Genomic DNA, 18,359 nt, shown 5'->3' with positions numbered 1-18,359 from the left:
CATACATGGAGAAAAGGAGCTAGAGGTCGAGGTAACCCGAATGATACACCAGGCCATCAAAGAAGCCAAGATACATAATGCCAAAATTAGACAATAAAAACAAATGGCTTTGTTTAAGTCTATAGTAGAACTCCTAGGCCCGACGAATGAACTAACAGTAGACCCGACTAGGTTGAGTGTCCAATTGTCAAGCATGAGTACAAGCATGGAGGCACTCATGGATCCGGGAGCAGTCCATAACTTCGTCTCCCGTGAGGTATGTGAAGTGCTAAAGGTACCCCTAAACCTTAATGTTGCTTCAGTTTGGGTTAATAACAATCAAATCTTAAGTACATTGGGGAATGTGGACTTGAAACCAGCTATTGTTCGCCAGGTGGTAGAGATTCATTTTTATGTTCTTCCCACAGAGATGACAGATGAATAGATGATCCTTGGGAGGACTTGGTGCTATGCGGTAAATTGCCAAATCGATTGGAGAGAATGAACTGCCACTCTCACGTACAATGGAAGAACCTTAATAATTGCACTCTATAAAGACCATTCCACTCCACCTAGAGTACAACCACCTTCAAGAGGCAAGGAAGTTTTAATGGAAGGTAATTGCAAAGCTCTAGAGACATCCTGCACCCCTTGGTCTAGTCCCAAGAAGGAAATTCATCCCAATGTTGTTTAAAGCCCTAGCCCTAATTGCAATAAAGGCAAACCTTTGCTGCAAACTACTCTCCCACCTCTACTTCCCATGCCGATTGCCATGAGCAAGACCGAGAGATTCCATGAACAATGGGTGCACAAGGCCGTGTTCCTTCCGTGCCCCCCTCATCACCACTAGATGTACAATGGCGGTCCGACCACCAGTCCTTCCAGGACTTACCTACAACGCTCTCATACATCACCAGAAGGCCCAACTCAAAGGCTCTCACCTTCATCTATACAAAATAATGAAAGTTCGCCCCCTCACTACTTTTATCACTCAGTCCTTCCACAATTGGAGGTGAGCCAACCCGAAGTGCACATGTGGTGGCTACAACTTAGCTCCAAATGCACCTATTCCCCTCACCGAAATGGACGCAAGTCTCCAACCCCACTGTTGCATCCCATTTTTTAGGACGGAGCAATTTCTGCACTATTATTTGTAGCACCCCACTTGAGTGGCAAATACATCCCCTCTATATGCCAATGGAAGAATGATGGCCAGTTCAGGGAGCTGCGATAGAATTTAGAAAGATCCCAACATTATATACAACTTTCCTAAGTACGACTTCCCCAAGAAGATGATATAAGGATTTTCTTTTCCCCTTCAATCATTCAACGCAATCATTCAACGATACCTACACTCGGTACTCGACCTCGCAACGGTCATGGTAGTGCACTTAAAATGACTTATCCTAATGTTCTCCCTATCCACAATCATCCAATCGATGAAAAACTTCACAATCTCAATTACCAAATTGTCTTTGACCCCTGACATTGGCCCTCACATTCGAACATTCGACAACAAGCATGCCACCCACTTCTTGAAGTACTGGCTCTATTTCACACGGATTACTACATCGCTACGTAGTACTCCAGATGGTCCTCTCCACTCACTTACTACAACATGGCTGTTCCAAGAGGATGGCTCAACAATAAGGAGGGGGCATGTTAATAGCCATTGAGCATGCTAACAGATCTAGCCCATCCAAACCCTACAGGTTTTGAGCCACAAATGGCTTAGTTTCAAAGTAGTCACTGGGATCACCCAAATTGGCAAGGATAACACAAAAGCCATTTGGATATCGTATATGGATAACACAAGATCAATTTGAAGATAGAGAGAAGGTTGTGAGAATCAACATATGCCATGGCACCATATGGGCCTGAGTGGTTGTAACAAAAGAGAGAGAGAGAGAGAGAGAGAGAGAGAGAGTGGTACAAGGAATAGGGTTGGCCCTCCCTTTAAAAGGTAACAGGTATTAAAAGCCAAGTGGTCGACTTTGGTCTTCATTGTTATATGAAACCATTGAGAAATACAAGCTCTCTTCTTGCTCATGTGTTGAGATGGAGGTTTTCTTGCTCTCCTTGTTTGCCTTTGGTGTTTGCCCACGATTCCTCTTCACCTTCATCTCCTTCTGCACCCATTCCCTTCTTCCCTCCCCCTCCTCTCTCTCTTTTCACCCCCTTCTTCTCAGTGGAACCCCATTGCAACGATCCTATAGGCACTTGAGTGACATGAGTGAAGGCTTCACTATGCAAGGCCCCCACAAGGAGTGGCACGGGAGTTAGGAGCTCCGTCGGCACACTTCTAGCATTGCTCTTTACCTTTATTCTAAGTATAGTAACTATCTTGGCATACCCTATAAGTAAGGTTAAGGTTAAGATGGCCTTTGTGGCATCATAATCTACCCTTGATCCCAAAGCATGCACCTACTTCATAATCAATTGTATGTGCTTAAGATGTGAGCCCAAGATTTTTGGTTCTCCCATGTGCAAACCAAAAGATCTTGCCTCAACACAACCTTAGACTTCTTTAGTTTTGTTCTAAATATCATCTCGATCAACACCCAGTTTTGAGCTGCTATTATGCCATGACTCATTGATGCAGTGAAAGTAAATTGCATCCAATGCTCTCCCTAGCATCCCTATCACCTCTTTGGTCTTTTGTTCCCATGCTTATATCTTTTTTGAACCCTAGTTATTACTAGCTTCTTCTCTGAGCTGAACACAACACCTAATAAACTGTTCTCCATAAGGAAGAGATGAATTGACAATTGCCATGACGGAAAATTCTTCCCATTGAATTCCATAATGGATTACTCAAGTAAGATGGGATTACGGACCTTGGATCATGTATACATTGTTGTCAACATAGGAGAGCTCACCAACACCTTGACAAACCTCCTACACTCAAATGACGCACAAAACCCCTACACATGATGAATACCATAATAAAATAAGAGGGGGGAGAGGAGAGAGTGGAGATGGATGATAGAAGGAACAAGTAGGAAAACACATGAAAATGACTAATTGTACAACGTATTAGTTGGAAACAATGTAAAAGTTGGAAACAATGTAAAAGTTGGAAACAATGAGTATATGCAACTTTTTCAACCTTTTCTCTTTAGGGTCAGAGATAGGATTGGACCCTATTTGTCACTTGACCACTTTATGTGAATTTATACATATTTAACAATATTGCACATACAATGTTGATATTGCTCCCCAATGCACCCCTCAAACACAAGGATTTCATGAAGTAACCTTCTTTATCTTTTTATTCATTCTTTGATGCGTGCTTTCAAATTCACAAATTCTCATGATCTCATGCCCTTATAAGTCCATTTTTTGAACTCTCACAAGTCCATCCTTACAGTTCAACAAAGTTGTATTCACACTTTTGCATACTTTCATACTTTTTATAAATTTAATCAAGAGTGTATCTTTATTTCTGCATGCTTTCATAATTTATGAACCTTCGTTACAATCTTAAACTTCTCATTATTATTTTACTCATATAATTGAAGGGGATTGAAGAGATTTGGACTTTGAGGACTAGAGGCAAGAAGGTGACTCAACTCAATTGCAAGATGAGATTGGCTCTTACCATCTCCCCTTCCTTTTAGTGAGTTGTAATAGGTTAGGATCTTATAAATAGGTGGACATCATACAAAAAAGAAATCAAAATCATATGGGTTCTCCCCCTCCAAATGGAGGTGGGAAGAAAGGGATGTATGACAATAAGTTTGAAGAAAAGATCTAGTCATGGATTCTAGAATGGAGAAAAATGATACGATAGTTTCTAACATGCAACTTGAGGAGGCCACCAACTATACAAAAAAGGACAAATATATCGAGTTCACCATTGACTGAATTGAAAGAATTTGCATGTAGAGAAGCTAACAAAAAAGTCCAAAATCCAAGTTATACTACAAACGTTTGACATAACATGGTCAAGAGTCATCTAGAGTTTGACAAGAAAATTCACATCCTTGGAAAAAGTTATACTACAAACGTTTGTTCAAGAAAATAATGGTATGCAATGCTCATGCAATGATTCCTTCCCTAGATGCAATGAGTCTAATGCCTCACAAAACCCACTGCCTAGACCTTTATATGTTTTCTAACGTGATATCAATGGGCCTTCACAGTGGAAAATATTTATTGACAAGTGTGTGTGTGTGTGTGTGTGTGTGTGTGATGGGGCACCAACTCCCTTTAGTAATAAAACCTATCAAAGTCTTGAGTATGAGATGAATTTAACAATATGCCATGAGTAGAAATTATTCAAATTAATATGGTTGTGTTCTACACTAAAAAAGCTTAAAATATGTCTTTACACCTTGAAATTTGGGTAACACATGAAAAAGTTACATCAATTTGAAAGCAGATGGGTTTTCATATTTTAGTGTATTTTTGGTTTTACTCCCCTTCATCCAAAAGACCCCCCCCTTTGGGCCTCACATATTATGAAAAATATGTACAAATCTTAAAATCTTACATATTTTTCAAGGTACATACCTTAGATTTTGTGGGAGGGGAGCCATGAAATTTTCATATTTTTCCCTTGTATATTTGAATTTTTTAAAGGAAATCCATGCATATTAATATAACTTTAAAGCCACTAACATTAATTTCACATCACTTATAAGAGAGTTGGTATGTTTCATTACCAAGTCATCGTTTAGTATCAAAGACAAACCCTTCTACGATCAACTTCTCTCTTTCCACCATAGTAATTGAGATCATCATTGCAACCTTCCACACAAGTGGGGTGTTCCAATGGACTCCTTGAATGGATTAGTATAGATTCCATCCATATGTAAAAGCTTATTTTTTTAACTCTATTCACTCTTGGAACAATTATTTCACTCTTACATCCCACTAATCCAACCAATGCCACTCTATTCACTCTTGGAACAATTATTTCACTCTTACATCCCAGTAATCCAACCAATGCAACAAATTGACCATAAATTCATATTTTGGTAATGAAACTTTACTAGATAGTGCAAAAAGACATGATAATCATCTAAATCATGTCTTGTCATTTGATTTGATATGTAACATGACCCCATTTGGACTTGTAAATCAAAAGATACAAGGATGTGAAAATTTCATCTTTTTGGCCAAAACAGGGATTGTGTTGACGCACTCTCTGTTTTGGCCCAAAAGATGACATTTTCACATCCCTATATCCTTCCAAATTGTCAAAGTTTGGTTTTTTTGGCCTAAAAGATGAGTTTTTAACATCCCTGCATATTTTGATTGTTAAAACAAATGGCATAATGTTACATGTCAAATCAAATGACAAGGCATGATCCAAATGAAAATTATGCCTTTTTGCACCATTAAAAAACATTGTGTGCATCAGAATATAATTTTTGTAAAATTTTGTTCAATTTGTTGTATCAAATTTAAATCAAGGTTTCCCATAATTGGAAGTGAGAAGACACTGTCTATTTTGGCAAAAACAAAAGCCAAACTTTAACATTCTCTACCTTTTAATTGCACGAGAGGGGGAGGGGGGGTCACTCTTCATAAACCCATAAAGCATGTGCATGGGTTGAAAATTACCACTATTCTTGCATTTTTACATTTTCACATGTAATTGGATAAATCCTTGTATGTTTTTACATTTTTAAACTTAAAATTGTGATACTCCATGAATCTACCTACATGAATAACATTAAGTTGCTATTTTATAATCCCCTCATGAAAATAAATGGCATGTATGTCCCACCATTTAAAAAATACCCCTTAGTGCACTAATATTCTATGTTACATGTTTATGAATGATCTCCATAAGGTAATTTGCCAAACCCAAATGGGGTCGCGTTTAAATAGTACTTAAATTTTTCAAGAAATGTGACACATAACCCCTTTTTTGTATACTTTCTACTTCAAGAAATTATTTTAAGGGATACTTAGATTCTTTCTTTGCTTGCTTGACTTTCCTATTACTTCAACAAATTATTGCTCACTTTTTTAGACTTGCTTGCTTTTCCCACTCGCTCTATCGACTACCTCCTCAAAATCAGGCATAGTGCCGTGCACAAAACTAGAAGTATCCAATGATTTATATTGAGGGCCTAAACCATTCAAGGCGATATACACCAAATCCTCACCAAATCGTCATCTTCCACATTGCAATTTTTAGAGACTAAGTCTTCTGTAATTTCCCTTAGCCACATAGTCCGTGATGCTTCTATTCCCTCTCCACATTCCATGGAGCCGTTGCTTGAGCTGAATTTTCCTTGCCAGATAATTTGTGAATGATATCCAAAGCTTCTTTAGGCATACTAGCCTTCTTGATGTGAGGGATGAGTGTATCGGAAATGCAAAGAGATATCCAATGTAATACTTTTCTTGATTTTTTCACCAATGTTTTGTACTCCAATTTTAGCTCATCTACCATTGGTTCATCCCATGGCAACTCCGAGCATTCATGTTTGCCCGTAATCAATCCCCAAACACCTTTTCCCATGAGAAAATTTTACATTCTATAAAACCACATGCTATAATTATCCTTGGTCAAAATTTCACCCATTATTTAGGTTACTTGTATGGCCTCGGTCATGCTTGATTGATAGTACTTGCTTCCAAATGCAACTTAGCAAACTTTAAATCAATGGTGCTTTTCTTATTTTTTTAGCGCACTCACTTCAAGTGAGGTAAATGGCATCCAAATTTGAGAATTCACCCTCTTCTCAAGTGCACAATATTGCTCTATTCTTAGGAATTCAATAGCATCAAATTTGGGCACTAAATTTAGACCACTTTTGGACATCAATTCAAGCATGTATCAATGTAGTTATGGCATTTCTCACTTTCTATAAATGGGCATATTTTGGCATCAAACGCCCACCAAATGTCTTGTGAACTTGTTCTTGTTATCATTTGCCAAACTAAAATTTGTCCCATTGTTTTGGCCATCAAACACTTCCAATTTTAGGCATATACACCCTCATATGCATCCTCCGATACAAATTTACTAGCAAACCTTATTTCAAGTGTTCTATTACCAATTGGGCATATGACCTCCGGTATCAACACTTTTCTACACTGTCTTTCCTGAACCTTTGACACTGTGGAATTATCATCATCATATTGTTCTGCATTAGCCCCTTGCTTGCTACTTGGGTTTTCGTAAGATATGTTCTATGTTGAGAAACAAATTTGTGCAATGTTACATGCCTTTATTTTTCTCTTTGTAGATCTTTACTTTCATAATTTCCACCAAAAAATAATAAAATAATCTCTTGCACACCTCTAGGTACTAAGCTAATCTCCTATGCCATATCATCTCAAACAAGGCCAACTTTTACCAAACCTAAATCATTAAAAAAAAACAAAAACCTAAACCCAAGTCACCTTAATGCAAACACAATCAAGCCAACCCAAACCTTAATTAGATTTTGTTAAGTTCTCTCTTTTTTGCCCATGCTTGAACATGCTCTCTCAACATGGTATCAAAGCGTATGGAGATTTACTTCTAGATGTCAATGTTGCACGGTCTATAGCTCCCTCTAGTTCATGTTCAACCATAGTTGCTATTGTTCATTTTGAAGGCTTTTACGTTCTAAGAGGGTGGAACAATGTACTCTGGGTTTCAAGATATTTTGTGCCAAGGAGCGTTTTGTTGTTAGCTTGTTAGAAATCTTTCAATTTAACTCATATCAATTCTTAAGTTTCTAAAATTTGTTAGTTTTCATCTAGTCTTCTTGATTTGGTGGTGTAAGAATTTATCTTTTGAGAAGGGACAAAAAGAAATGCTCCTCCCTATCCTTTCTGGTATTGTTCAGCAAACTTGTAAGATGGCAACCATGTAGAATTACAAAAGATAGACTCGAGCATAGCTCAAAGGACAAATTGAGGTCGTGATAGACTAGGCAACAACAAGCAGAGGCCCTTGGAATAGCCCAAAGAGAGACGATGCAAGGGAAGAATGCGCATGATGCATCTCAAACAAGTTTGTTTGTTTGAGTCAAAATCTCCAAAAGAAGCTCAATTTCTCCTTGAGACGGAGAAGAGTCTTCCCTCCAAGGCGACATAAGCATGGCACACCAAGGAATAGGGAGAATGGAATCCTGAAAGGAATCAGGCAAGAGAATGAAGCCAAGGGATGCAACTTGGTTGGCTGTGGTATAATTAAGATAGACAATGATCTTCACCAATTCGGCGTTTAGCTCGGCTATGGCATTCGTTGGCAAGCTGCGCCGATTTCTGTGAGTGTTTGCTTAGTTTTTCTTCAATTGTGGCGAGCAATATTTTCTTGAAACTCATGAGGTTGTCCTTGGTGCCCAGAAAGCAGTCGTCATATCTCGTTCTTTGTCCCTCCCATCCTTTCGTTTCCGTGCAGCGATTCGGTACAAGCTCGTCTGCCAGAAGGTAAAGCAATGAGATATAAATGAGGCAAATCTTTAGAAGGAGAATCACACAAGCTCACAAATTGGCTCCAGGTTTGCAATTTAACGTTCTACTTTTTCTGGGTGCTTCCCCTGTCACCAGGCTAGAAGGCAAGGTGTGCATCGTTACGGGAGGTGCCAGCGGAATTGGGGAAGCTACAGTCAAGCTATTTGCCAAAGAGGGAGCGAAGGTATTAATCGCTGACATTCAAGATGAACTCGGCCAGAAACTTGCAACCTCAGCCGGAGAGGATGCAGAGTACATCCATTGCGACGTGACCAAGGAGGCGGACGTCTCGGAGGCAGTGGACCTTGCCATGACTAAACATGGTCGCCTGGATGTTATGTTCAACAACGCAGGCACTCTGGGGCCTGTCGTGTTCACGCTGGCTGGGTTGAACATCGACGATTATGAGAAGGTGATGGCTATCAATGTGCGCGGAATGCTCCTTGGGACGAAGCACGCAACTCGAGTGATGATACCTGCCAAGAAGGGCAGCATCATCTGCACATCGAGCACAGCTTCGGTGTTGGGTGGGCTGGCTGGTCACCCTTATACTATCTCAAAGCATGCGGTTCTCGGAGTGGTCAGAACAGCAGCCAGTGAGCTGAGCCAGCACGGGATCTCAATCAATGCAATCTCTCCTACCGCCATAGACACACCTCTCTCGATCAGCTTCTTCCAACAGCTAAATCCCGGCATGACCGCAGAATCCGTGGCTGAAGCGATAGACAAGGGCTCTGGGTTTCACGGTGCGAAATTCAGGGTCGAAGAAGTTGCCAAGGCGGCCCTGTTCTTAGCCAGCGAGGACGCGCGATACATCAGCGGACTAAACCTAGTGCTGGATGGGGCGTTCACTGTGACTAGAACCCCGAATGTTTCTTAATAAGATCGAAGCTCCTGAAGCGATCTGTCATCGTGGGGATTGCACGGGTAGCTAGTCTGTTCGTTCGAGGAGTCAACCCTCCGATCAAGAGGTGCGTGGTTGGCAAGGGTATAATAGTATTGATGCCCATGTTTCATTAGGGTTGTCTGTGATTTCAATAAACAGGCTGTCTGAGTGCCCCAGCCTTCATAAGGAGTTGTCTGTCTGTAAGGCGTCGTTGATGCCGACAGGGACTCATCTCGTTTACTGTTAAGGAGGGCTTCATCTGTTATCGACCTGAATACTCTTTAGCGATATTTGTATGCTTGATTATTTTCTTGGAAACCGGAGCTGCCAATTTAGCTTGATTATTTTCTTGGAGACTGGAGCTGCCAGAAGTTATCTTTCCTAGTCTGAGGCCTCACTGAAGTTCAGTGCGTCAACTTTTGCCCATGCATAGCTACTGGTTTGACAAGTTGATGCAAAAGGAGTTTATGGATTCTGGAATTGTGAATAGAAGCATTGGTGCTCAATCCTTGCAAAGGGAGGCATATGTGAGGGTGAGTTATTTATGTTCATGGAGAAGCCTAACTCTGGAAATGGAAATCTGAGGTATGCATAGGATGAGGCTATCTCAATTGGATCTGTGGTATAGGAAAATCTGTGTGTTGAAGGTCATAACCTTGGTGAGAAGCTTTAAGCCTCGCTCTACAAAAGCACATCAACCTTTGCAAGCGATCACAACAATATCCAGTCGCTTGACATTCAATGCTTTGCTCAACTCGTCATGGTGCCCCAATGTGTGTCGACCATGGCACATAATGCCAGGACTGCACCCAACTATGAGTACTATTGTGAGGTCTAATATACGAGCGTGTAGCTCATGCAAACATGTACTCTCTCTCTCTCTCACACACACACACGCACACACGCGCACACACACACATTTTCCCCTCGTAAAGCAGATATTTCACTTAAAAGAAAGTACATTCATAGCTGTCCAAAGTGCAACAGCTACTACTTAGAACTAGAAGCAGTAATAAAACAATTCTAATTGGGCCAGAGGAAGGTCTCCAAGAGTAGCATCGTGGATAGACTGATCAAAGATGATCAAAAATAGGGAAAAGCATCTACTAAAGAATGCTCATGCAGTTGAATGGTACGAGCACGATACAATGACCAAAGAGCCCAGTAGCAACACAAGGAGAATAAGTGAACATAGTCCGGCATAGCAGCATATCTACCAAACAGCCATAATTGCTTGCAAAACGAATTTCTGGAAACACAAGCACAAGGACCTGTCATCAGTTAGAAGATAAAATCATGAGCAAGAGGACATGCCGAAAGTAGATGTAATACAGTCTTTCATGGATGACAACAAGTAGGACATGCTGAACAAGCGATACGCCTGGCAGCCAGCAAAGACCATCAACTACTGAATGGGCACTAGCCTGTCAAATCCACATGCCACAAGCAGTGCCCTTTTCTGCCTAAATAAGGATTGGCAAACGCCTACACCTCGGAACCACCTTACGGTAGACATTAGATACAGGAGCAGATTGTAGGAAGTCTAGAGATTCTCAGCTCGCCCCTGGAATAGCCACCATCACAAAAAAATTACTTCTTTTGCATGCTGGCTCATGGTGAGTGGGAGCTGGAGATGATGCCCATGTGTATGATTGAAGCCCCATTGGTAAAGCCCCTACCAAGCAGCGCGGTAAGAAAACCCGCTGCTTGAGAGACAGCTTACAGCTCCAGATGCGCTGACGAGAAACCTTCCACCAAGAAAGAGACTTTTTCAGATGCCAAAAATGATTTCCGAGGTCTTGGATCGAAGGCCGTGGAAGCAATATATGATAAGCCTTCTTGGCAGAAAGATCCGCAAAAGAAAAGGAAGAGTAACGTGGAAGCTCTCGATCAAACTTCCAATCCAATCAAACAATACTGTCTCCTGGCTTGTGGAAAGGAAAGAGTGCAACCTCGATCATTGACTACATCCGCCATTGTAGAAACACCCAAATGGTGCAGAAAATCTGTCTTTCTAGGCTCTAATTGAGCTAAGGACGAGCAAAGAACCAGCTCCAGTGAAGGGCTCTCCAACCGAAAGGTGATTGGATCAATGTAAATGAAGCTGCTGCCAATCATGAATCAGACGAGAAGAAAAGGGACAGCCAGGAATGCGACCACGAAAGTGTCCAAAGATAACATCAGAAATAGCCGGAACCCAATGGTCAAAAGCTTCTATATGGAGAGAGGTGATCATACAAAAAAGCATAAGAGTCCATGGTTGATGCTGCTCTAAAAAAGTGGTCAAGAGCGTAGCCTTGCGCGTCTATATCTATGTGCCTCTGTCAAGCAAGGGGACCATTTGCACCCTTTTACCTGTTGCTGCTGCTTATCCAGATGTAGGCAGAAGGAACAATAGTCCTATGTGGGGAGTAAGACAACCAGCTGGAGATTCCCTAAAACCCAGGGTTTTCCTACAAATGCGCTTAGCGTCGACAAAAATACTGATGTAAGAGTACATTCCTGCGATGATCCGAGTTTTTTGGCTGGAGATATGCAGGGTGAATTGCGGGAACGACACTACATGAATTGATTCATTTCTCAATCCTTACTTTTAGGAACGATGATGAAAATTTGTATTTCGCGATTGGCTCGCAGCTCCCGAAATGTTCTCTTTTCCTATCTTCACGGCTAACATCGCCATATTTCCCAATGTTAGCCGTGAAAATAGAGTCCCGATGAAGGTGGCGAAATGTATGATTCAGCTCTATTATTCGACTCTCCTAAGAAATAGGTCGTAGAAATCTATAACGTTGGAATGCCCTCTAAGCAGATTAGTTGTGAGGTCCTAGTTTGCAGGCGAGAATGAAGGATCCAAGTGTGGGAATAGGTGGAATTTGCACTCACACAAAAAAAGTTTGGGTTTTTTTGACAGCATGGGAATGTGTTGTTACTGTGAAAGTGTGAACTAAGGGACACAAAATTGGAGGTGAAAGTATAAAAGTAGGGCAGCAGTGCATATTAATGACTGCACATTGCGTGTCCCCCTAAAACCATGCAGTAGAGCACCCTAACCTACCCCTAGAAAAACGCTCACATGGACCCACAACTACCACCATAACCCATCATCCCATCCATCAACTGGTTTTAAGCATATCCTTCACCAAATTGTCCCCATGTATCACTTACATCCATATAAATAGTGACATACTTCCTCGGTAACATGAACCCCCAAGGCTATAGTCAGCCGAACAAATCAATACAACAATGCACAAGTAATAATTGAATGCCACACACTTAGCACACAAACCGTCTATATTTATGCTAGTAACAGCAACATTTCTTTCAAATTTCAAAATCATTTGAAGCATCCAGGATGGTCTTAGGGCACAGATGGCCCAATTCAAGGACTGGCCACATAATTGCCACAATGATCCAATGACCATCACACTAAACCAAGCAAACCTTGCAAACCATTTGAGCTTGAGGGCTCTCCTCCTATCTGCTGCCTTAACCACGCCCATCCTCCCAGAGCTTCCACGTACAAAGGGATCTTGGCAGTCCAATTGCCTGCCACAACTTGCACAATCTCCTAGCATATCTATTGTCAAACATACCTTGCCAACGCCAACCACTCCCCCATGTTGCCACATTTCTTTCCAAACTATTAGTCCCCTTCTCCATGGCTTCCTAAATTGCATGTGCAAAGTTTGCTCAAAAGACAAGGAGACTTTCTTGAAAGGACAGCTATGCACAGAGTTGTCGATGGTCACTACTGGCAAGGACCCGCGGCCAGTTGCATGGCAAGAGTCCAATCCTCTTCTTTGCAAGGTTCAAGAAGTGAGCACCACCAAAATAGAATTCATCCACAAAATGATCCCCAATCTACTGAATTGTCATTTCCCTCCCATGTTTCATTTACCAATCACCGTCTATCTGGTATGTCCTTTTTCTTCCCAAGTTTCAATATCCAATCTTGTATCTTCCTTCCATCATGCATACCCATGGCAAGAATACAGGTCCCTACAATAGAGGCGAGTAAATGTTGGAAGTGTCACTGACACCTCTAAGCCTCCACATGAGGAGGGGTCAGAGCATGGTGAAAGGGTGGCTCACATGGACAGAACTTTTGGGCACAGATTGGAGCAGCTTTGGAGGACTGTGTACACCTGGAAATTGAGCAGGAACTGCCACAATGAAAGCTGGCAGGTCTGTGCAGGAAGAAGAATATGTGGAATGCACTGGTAGGAACTGCACAATGAAAGCTGTCTGGTAGCCCTGGCAGTTGGCACCTGCAGCAGCAACAAAATCCACGTGAAACAGGTCAGCTAAGAGCGCATTCCCTCGCCTTGCTCAGCTCCACCCAGTGGGCGTGAAAAAGCTTGGCCAAGCGGAGCAGATTCGTGTTCCCGCGTGCTTGCTCCCAGCATGCTACGGTCCACCAGTGTCAGAGACCACCGGAGAGGAATCTTGCAATCCCAGGTTGCAAGTTCAAAGTTCGACCACTATCAGGCTGCTACGGTCCACCACTGTCACAAGACCACCGGCTGCACCAGGTTTGATTGATGGTGGCACCGTAATGCCCCGCCTGGAGAGGCAAAAATTTCGTCTCCAGCGGGGTGTTAAGGCGCCAGATCCTGGCATGGCATGGAGAATGTTCAATCGGGGGAATATGCAAGGCGGTGGCATTCAGTGGCAATTCCGCTCAAATTGGCCATCGCAATAATGCGCTCTAACCAGTCGGGCAGATATTGGCAGGATCCAAGACCCCTTCATTCCCTATATATAGGTGGCTATTTCTGGTCATCTCTATGCAGCTACTGAAGCCTCTGAAGGCCCCACAGATTGCCTAGAGTGTCATAGAACAACTCTTCTGTAGATCTCAGCAGGTGGCAGCCATCCTAAACTGCTATTTGGCCCAGCATCTCTGGCTGGATGGACTTGACTCATCCTTGAGCAGTTTTGCAACGATTTGTGCATACTGAGTTCTCTTTTTTTTCTCTTTCTGCTGTACTGTATGTGTGAGATTTGAGAGGGTGGGTGCTGCTGTTCTGAGGGAAATCAATGAGTGATTCGAGTTTATTCCGTTGTGTGAGGGTTTCCGTCCAAACAGTCCCTAATTCCAACGTGGTATTAGAGCCTCGTCAGCGACTTTGGTGATACCCCTCAGCCCTAATGGGAGGAGCCCCTCCTGCAAAAGAGCGACCCATTAACCTCAATGGAACGAATTGTCCCCTCTGGAAGATGAAGATACGGAGCCACCTTGTGGTGACGATGATTTGGGAAACCACGACAGAAGTGGAGGTGATGCCACAACCCACCACAAATGCAACTGGGGCTGTGACACAGATAGATCCAGTAGTAGTGATAGATTGGGTAATGCGTTATGCAGAGGCCTTGGCCATCCATCATCATTGCCACCATTGCAGATTCTGTTCTCGCATATTCAGCTTGTGGATGCTACCTTTGGTGCATGGACTAACCTCAAAGACCTGTATGCGGTCGACAATGTTGCGACCTTGAGACAGCTCTCTACAACATGCATATGGATGAGGGGGGCTTGGTTCGAGAGCTCATCACCAAGATGAAGGAGATAAGATAACAACTCTCAAGTTATCACCCCGAATTGCTGGGCTCTGCTTGGCATGCTCCCAAGAAGCTACAAGGGTTTCGTTACGACCATGGTTTCAGGGCAATAGTCTGCATCAATTACTTTTGAAGAACTAGTATCCCTTAACCCGCAAGGAGGTTGGGAGAAGAAATTCGATGGATCCAGCGACAAGGCCTTCCTTGCAAAAGGTAAAGGTATCAGATGATAGTGGAGACAAGGAGAAGAGGAATCGGAATCAGGAGTGTTTCTATTGTGACAAGCCAAGCCGCATAGCAAAGGACTAACCGGAAGACAAGCCCAAAGAAGAGTCAAAGTCTGCTTCAGCAAAGATGGCAAAAGAGGAGGTAGGAGCCCTTTCTAGTCATAGAGCACTGCTCAGCTCACACAATGAGTGGGCCAGTACGCGGACAGCAATGCCTGCAAACACGTGTCCAAAACAAGACTTGGTTCAAGGAACTACAACCTGAGCGTTTAGATTCACATTTGACCGTTGGGGCCAGCAAGAAGTGCTCAGTTGAAGGAATCGTGAGCATTCCGTTCACCACAGATTTAGGGGAAGATAAGATACTCACTATTTGCTGATTTCAGTAGGATGTTTTGGATCTACTGTATTGCAAAGAAGTCTCAAGCCTTCACCACATTCCAAGAGTGGAAGGATCTTGTTTTGGAAGGTGATGAAGCTGAGAGCTTCTGAATTATGGAGGGCATCTCAACTACAAAGGCTGGAGTACTTTGGACGGGGGTAGAGAGATTCTTGAGATGGCCATCGCTACTATACGGTCTGGAGGATCGTGGGCGACAGAGACAGGAGCTCTCTGATGCAAGGGAGAAGCTCCAAGGACGCAATTACTGTGTGAAGGCAGAGAAAGACTACTATGTGGGCGGAGAGAGCTTTGGAAGAGCTCTATGTGCGCTGTGAGGAGAAGAACTTAGAAGCTGTGAGCAGCTATTATCATGAAGAGTTGAGGAGACGAATGTGTGAGCTTGGGCGATAGAGAAGGTGAGCTAATAGCGACAAGCTGGGAGCTTGGTTGGAGAGTGTGCGCACTAGTTCCAGGGGAGAAGCCGCGACACTGGAGTTTCTTGATGCAAGGCTGTGATCGTCGTGAAGGAGAGGCTGTGGCTCTTGCTAGGAGGTGCTCAAGGGAGGTGGCTTGATAGATGGCTGTGTGTGAGCTAGGTAGTGGACTGTTTACTCTTGGAGGGAGCTACTTGGCTGGCATGGCTACTGTGCAGATGGAAGCTTCTTAGATGGAGGAGGTTGTGATCTCCATGAGCTCTGGGATGCGTAAGAGCGGCTGAGGGAGGCGACTATGCAGTTGGTGGTTGCATTGGTCATGAGCTTTGGGTCAGAGGTGCTGCAGTGTGCTCATAGGCTGGCTGGTTGTCAATTGCATGGGCTGAGAGCAGAGAGGCCTTGGCCAGGTGGGTGTCGAGTGCTTGCCTTAGAGACTTGGCTGTGAGAGAAGATGGGGATGGTGAACTGCATCAAAGAAGCCTAACTCATCTCAATACACTCATGACTCAATGGGAGCTTGTGGATGGCGGATTTTCAAAAGAGAGATTATGGGTAGTAAAAGGCTTGTAGTTGCAGTCCAAAGGTGCAGTGCTTGTGTGTCTATTGGTGTGGGTTCTCTTACAGGGTGGTAGTTTGAGCATACAAGGCAGTTAGCTACTTGAAGTCAAGGAATCCGGGGCTGTTCTTGACTGACTTGTCATGGGATATATGAGCATGGATTCATGGAAAGACAAGGGCAGTCATGCATATATAAATAGTCTTCATGTTACACGTTTTTGAGATGTGGTCTTTGTGTATGTCAGAGTCTTCTCTCAGTCTAATTGTAAGTGTCTGTTTGGAGTCGTGGTGTTGTGGATGCATGCTCTGGATGCTGGAGATATTGCTCTATCTATATGAGCTACCCACACTAGACTGATCCCACTGAAGTCCTGACCTCAGATGTTTCTATTGTTGCAGTCGGAAGCTCAGCTGGATCAGGAAGAGGACGCGGTTATATGAGTAATGTGAAATGATGGAACTGTGGAGAGTGTAGACATATCAGCCCTCACTGTGATAAACCAGCCAGAGTAGGTGAAGTCTATCATGTAATGCAGAAGACAAATGATAGGTCAGGAGATTATAATGTGAAAGTGAAAGATCTGAACCAGCCCTCTACCAGTGGAGTCAAATGGAAAGATAAGGGAAAAGGAAAGGCAATCAGCCTGATTAGTGTAGAGAATATTCCTGAGATCATGCCGAGGGCAAAGAGAACAAGAAGTGCAACAAGAGAAAATGGGCCTTCTGCAAAGAAAGGGAAGCATCTGGAATTTGATCTCGGTCCTCAGCGTAAAAAGAAGAGTCGGAAGCCTAGAAAGCATTACAAAACTTTAGATCTGCATATTGGTCAAGGTTAGGAGGAATACACACCGATGAATGATTTGAAGGGGAGGACAACCAATATAACTTTTGCAGAGTTGCTTGGTTTATGACCGAAGCTCAAGAGAGAATGAAAGAAATTGGCTAATCCCAGAAAAGGTAATGAGCAGGAGCCTATGAGAGGAGAGATGGAGATGATGTCTGTGGAAGATTTTCGAGATATATGTCCATCAGTGGATGCATGGTGTGGAGGTATGAGTGTTCGAGAGGCATATGTTGACGGCGGTGCACAAATAAGTGTCATGACTCAGGCATGTGTGGAGAGTTTGGGAGTCGGGACTAAAATTGAATGCACATTCAGATTTTAGGCTCCCATTGGCAAACCATGCAAAGGTAAAGTGTCTGGGTATATGCATGGGTATATGCACGGAGTAGCAGTGGATGCTTTTGGAGTGTCATGTTGCATTAATTGTCACATTGTGCCTACTGGTTTGGGAACATACCCGCTGATTTTTGGCAGAACTTGGTTCAGAGAGGTAGGGGCAATACAAAATGGAAGATGAGTACAGTTACAGTGCATAATAAGAAGGGGAAGGCCAAGAAGTTTGATATGAGTAGCAGACGGGAAATAGAGGAGGAGCCAAAAGAAACAAGCATGAAAGAGGAGTCAGACAGTGAGACGGGAAAAGAGAGTACTACATCTGAGAGAAAGGGCAAGTATCATTTTTGTTGAAAGAATCTGATGCATATGGGGCACAGGCAGCGGAGATACAAGAGGCTAAGGCGGAGAGTAAGCTTGAAGACATGGATAATTTGATGCAACCCCCACCTTCCCAGACAGAGAGAGAAAAGATGTTGTCCATGCTGAATTCTAGCTTCGGGTAGATCAGCCTTGCTTTGAGCAACTTATTTAACTCCTCCTTTAGCATAGGCAAAAGCTCTCTATATATCCTTCTCAACTTTTGAAAAACAGGTTTGCTGCCCTCTTTTAACTCAATGTGCATCGGCTCACATCTGAAACCCATGATCTCCTCATGTGAGGTAATGAACAGCTTTGGATACTGGTTAATGACCTTCATGTACTCCTTCTCCACTGCCTTACTAAAAAACCCTCAAAACTC

At 42.9% G+C, this 18,359-nt stretch overlaps 1 protein-coding gene across 1 annotated transcript; it reads left to right on the top strand.

Annotated features, from left to right (window-relative positions):
• The first annotated feature begins 8,094 nt into the window (after positions 1-8,094).
• Positions 8,095-10,114, top strand: LOC147885439 (momilactone A synthase-like). The gene is made up of 3 exons (XM_087396672.1): positions 8,095-8,201; positions 8,281-8,364; positions 8,485-10,114. The coding sequence occupies exons 1-3, from the start codon at positions 8,137-8,139 to the stop codon at positions 9,266-9,268; spliced, it is 933 nt and encodes a 310-aa protein (XP_087252798.1). The 5' UTR covers positions 8,095-8,136; the 3' UTR covers positions 9,269-10,114.
• Positions 10,115-18,359: the final 8,245 nt, after the last annotated feature.

The sequence above is a fragment of the Dipteris shenzhenensis genome, chromosome 25 (genome assembly GCF_047967505.1).
Source record: "Dipteris shenzhenensis isolate YYH24624 ecotype China chromosome 25, Dip_SZ_1.0, whole genome shotgun sequence".
Classification (NCBI taxonomy): Eukaryota; Viridiplantae; Streptophyta; class Polypodiopsida; order Gleicheniales; family Dipteridaceae; genus Dipteris; species Dipteris shenzhenensis.
The sequence above is the reverse complement of the archived record's forward strand: the minus strand, read 5'-3'. Positions and strand labels throughout refer to the sequence as shown.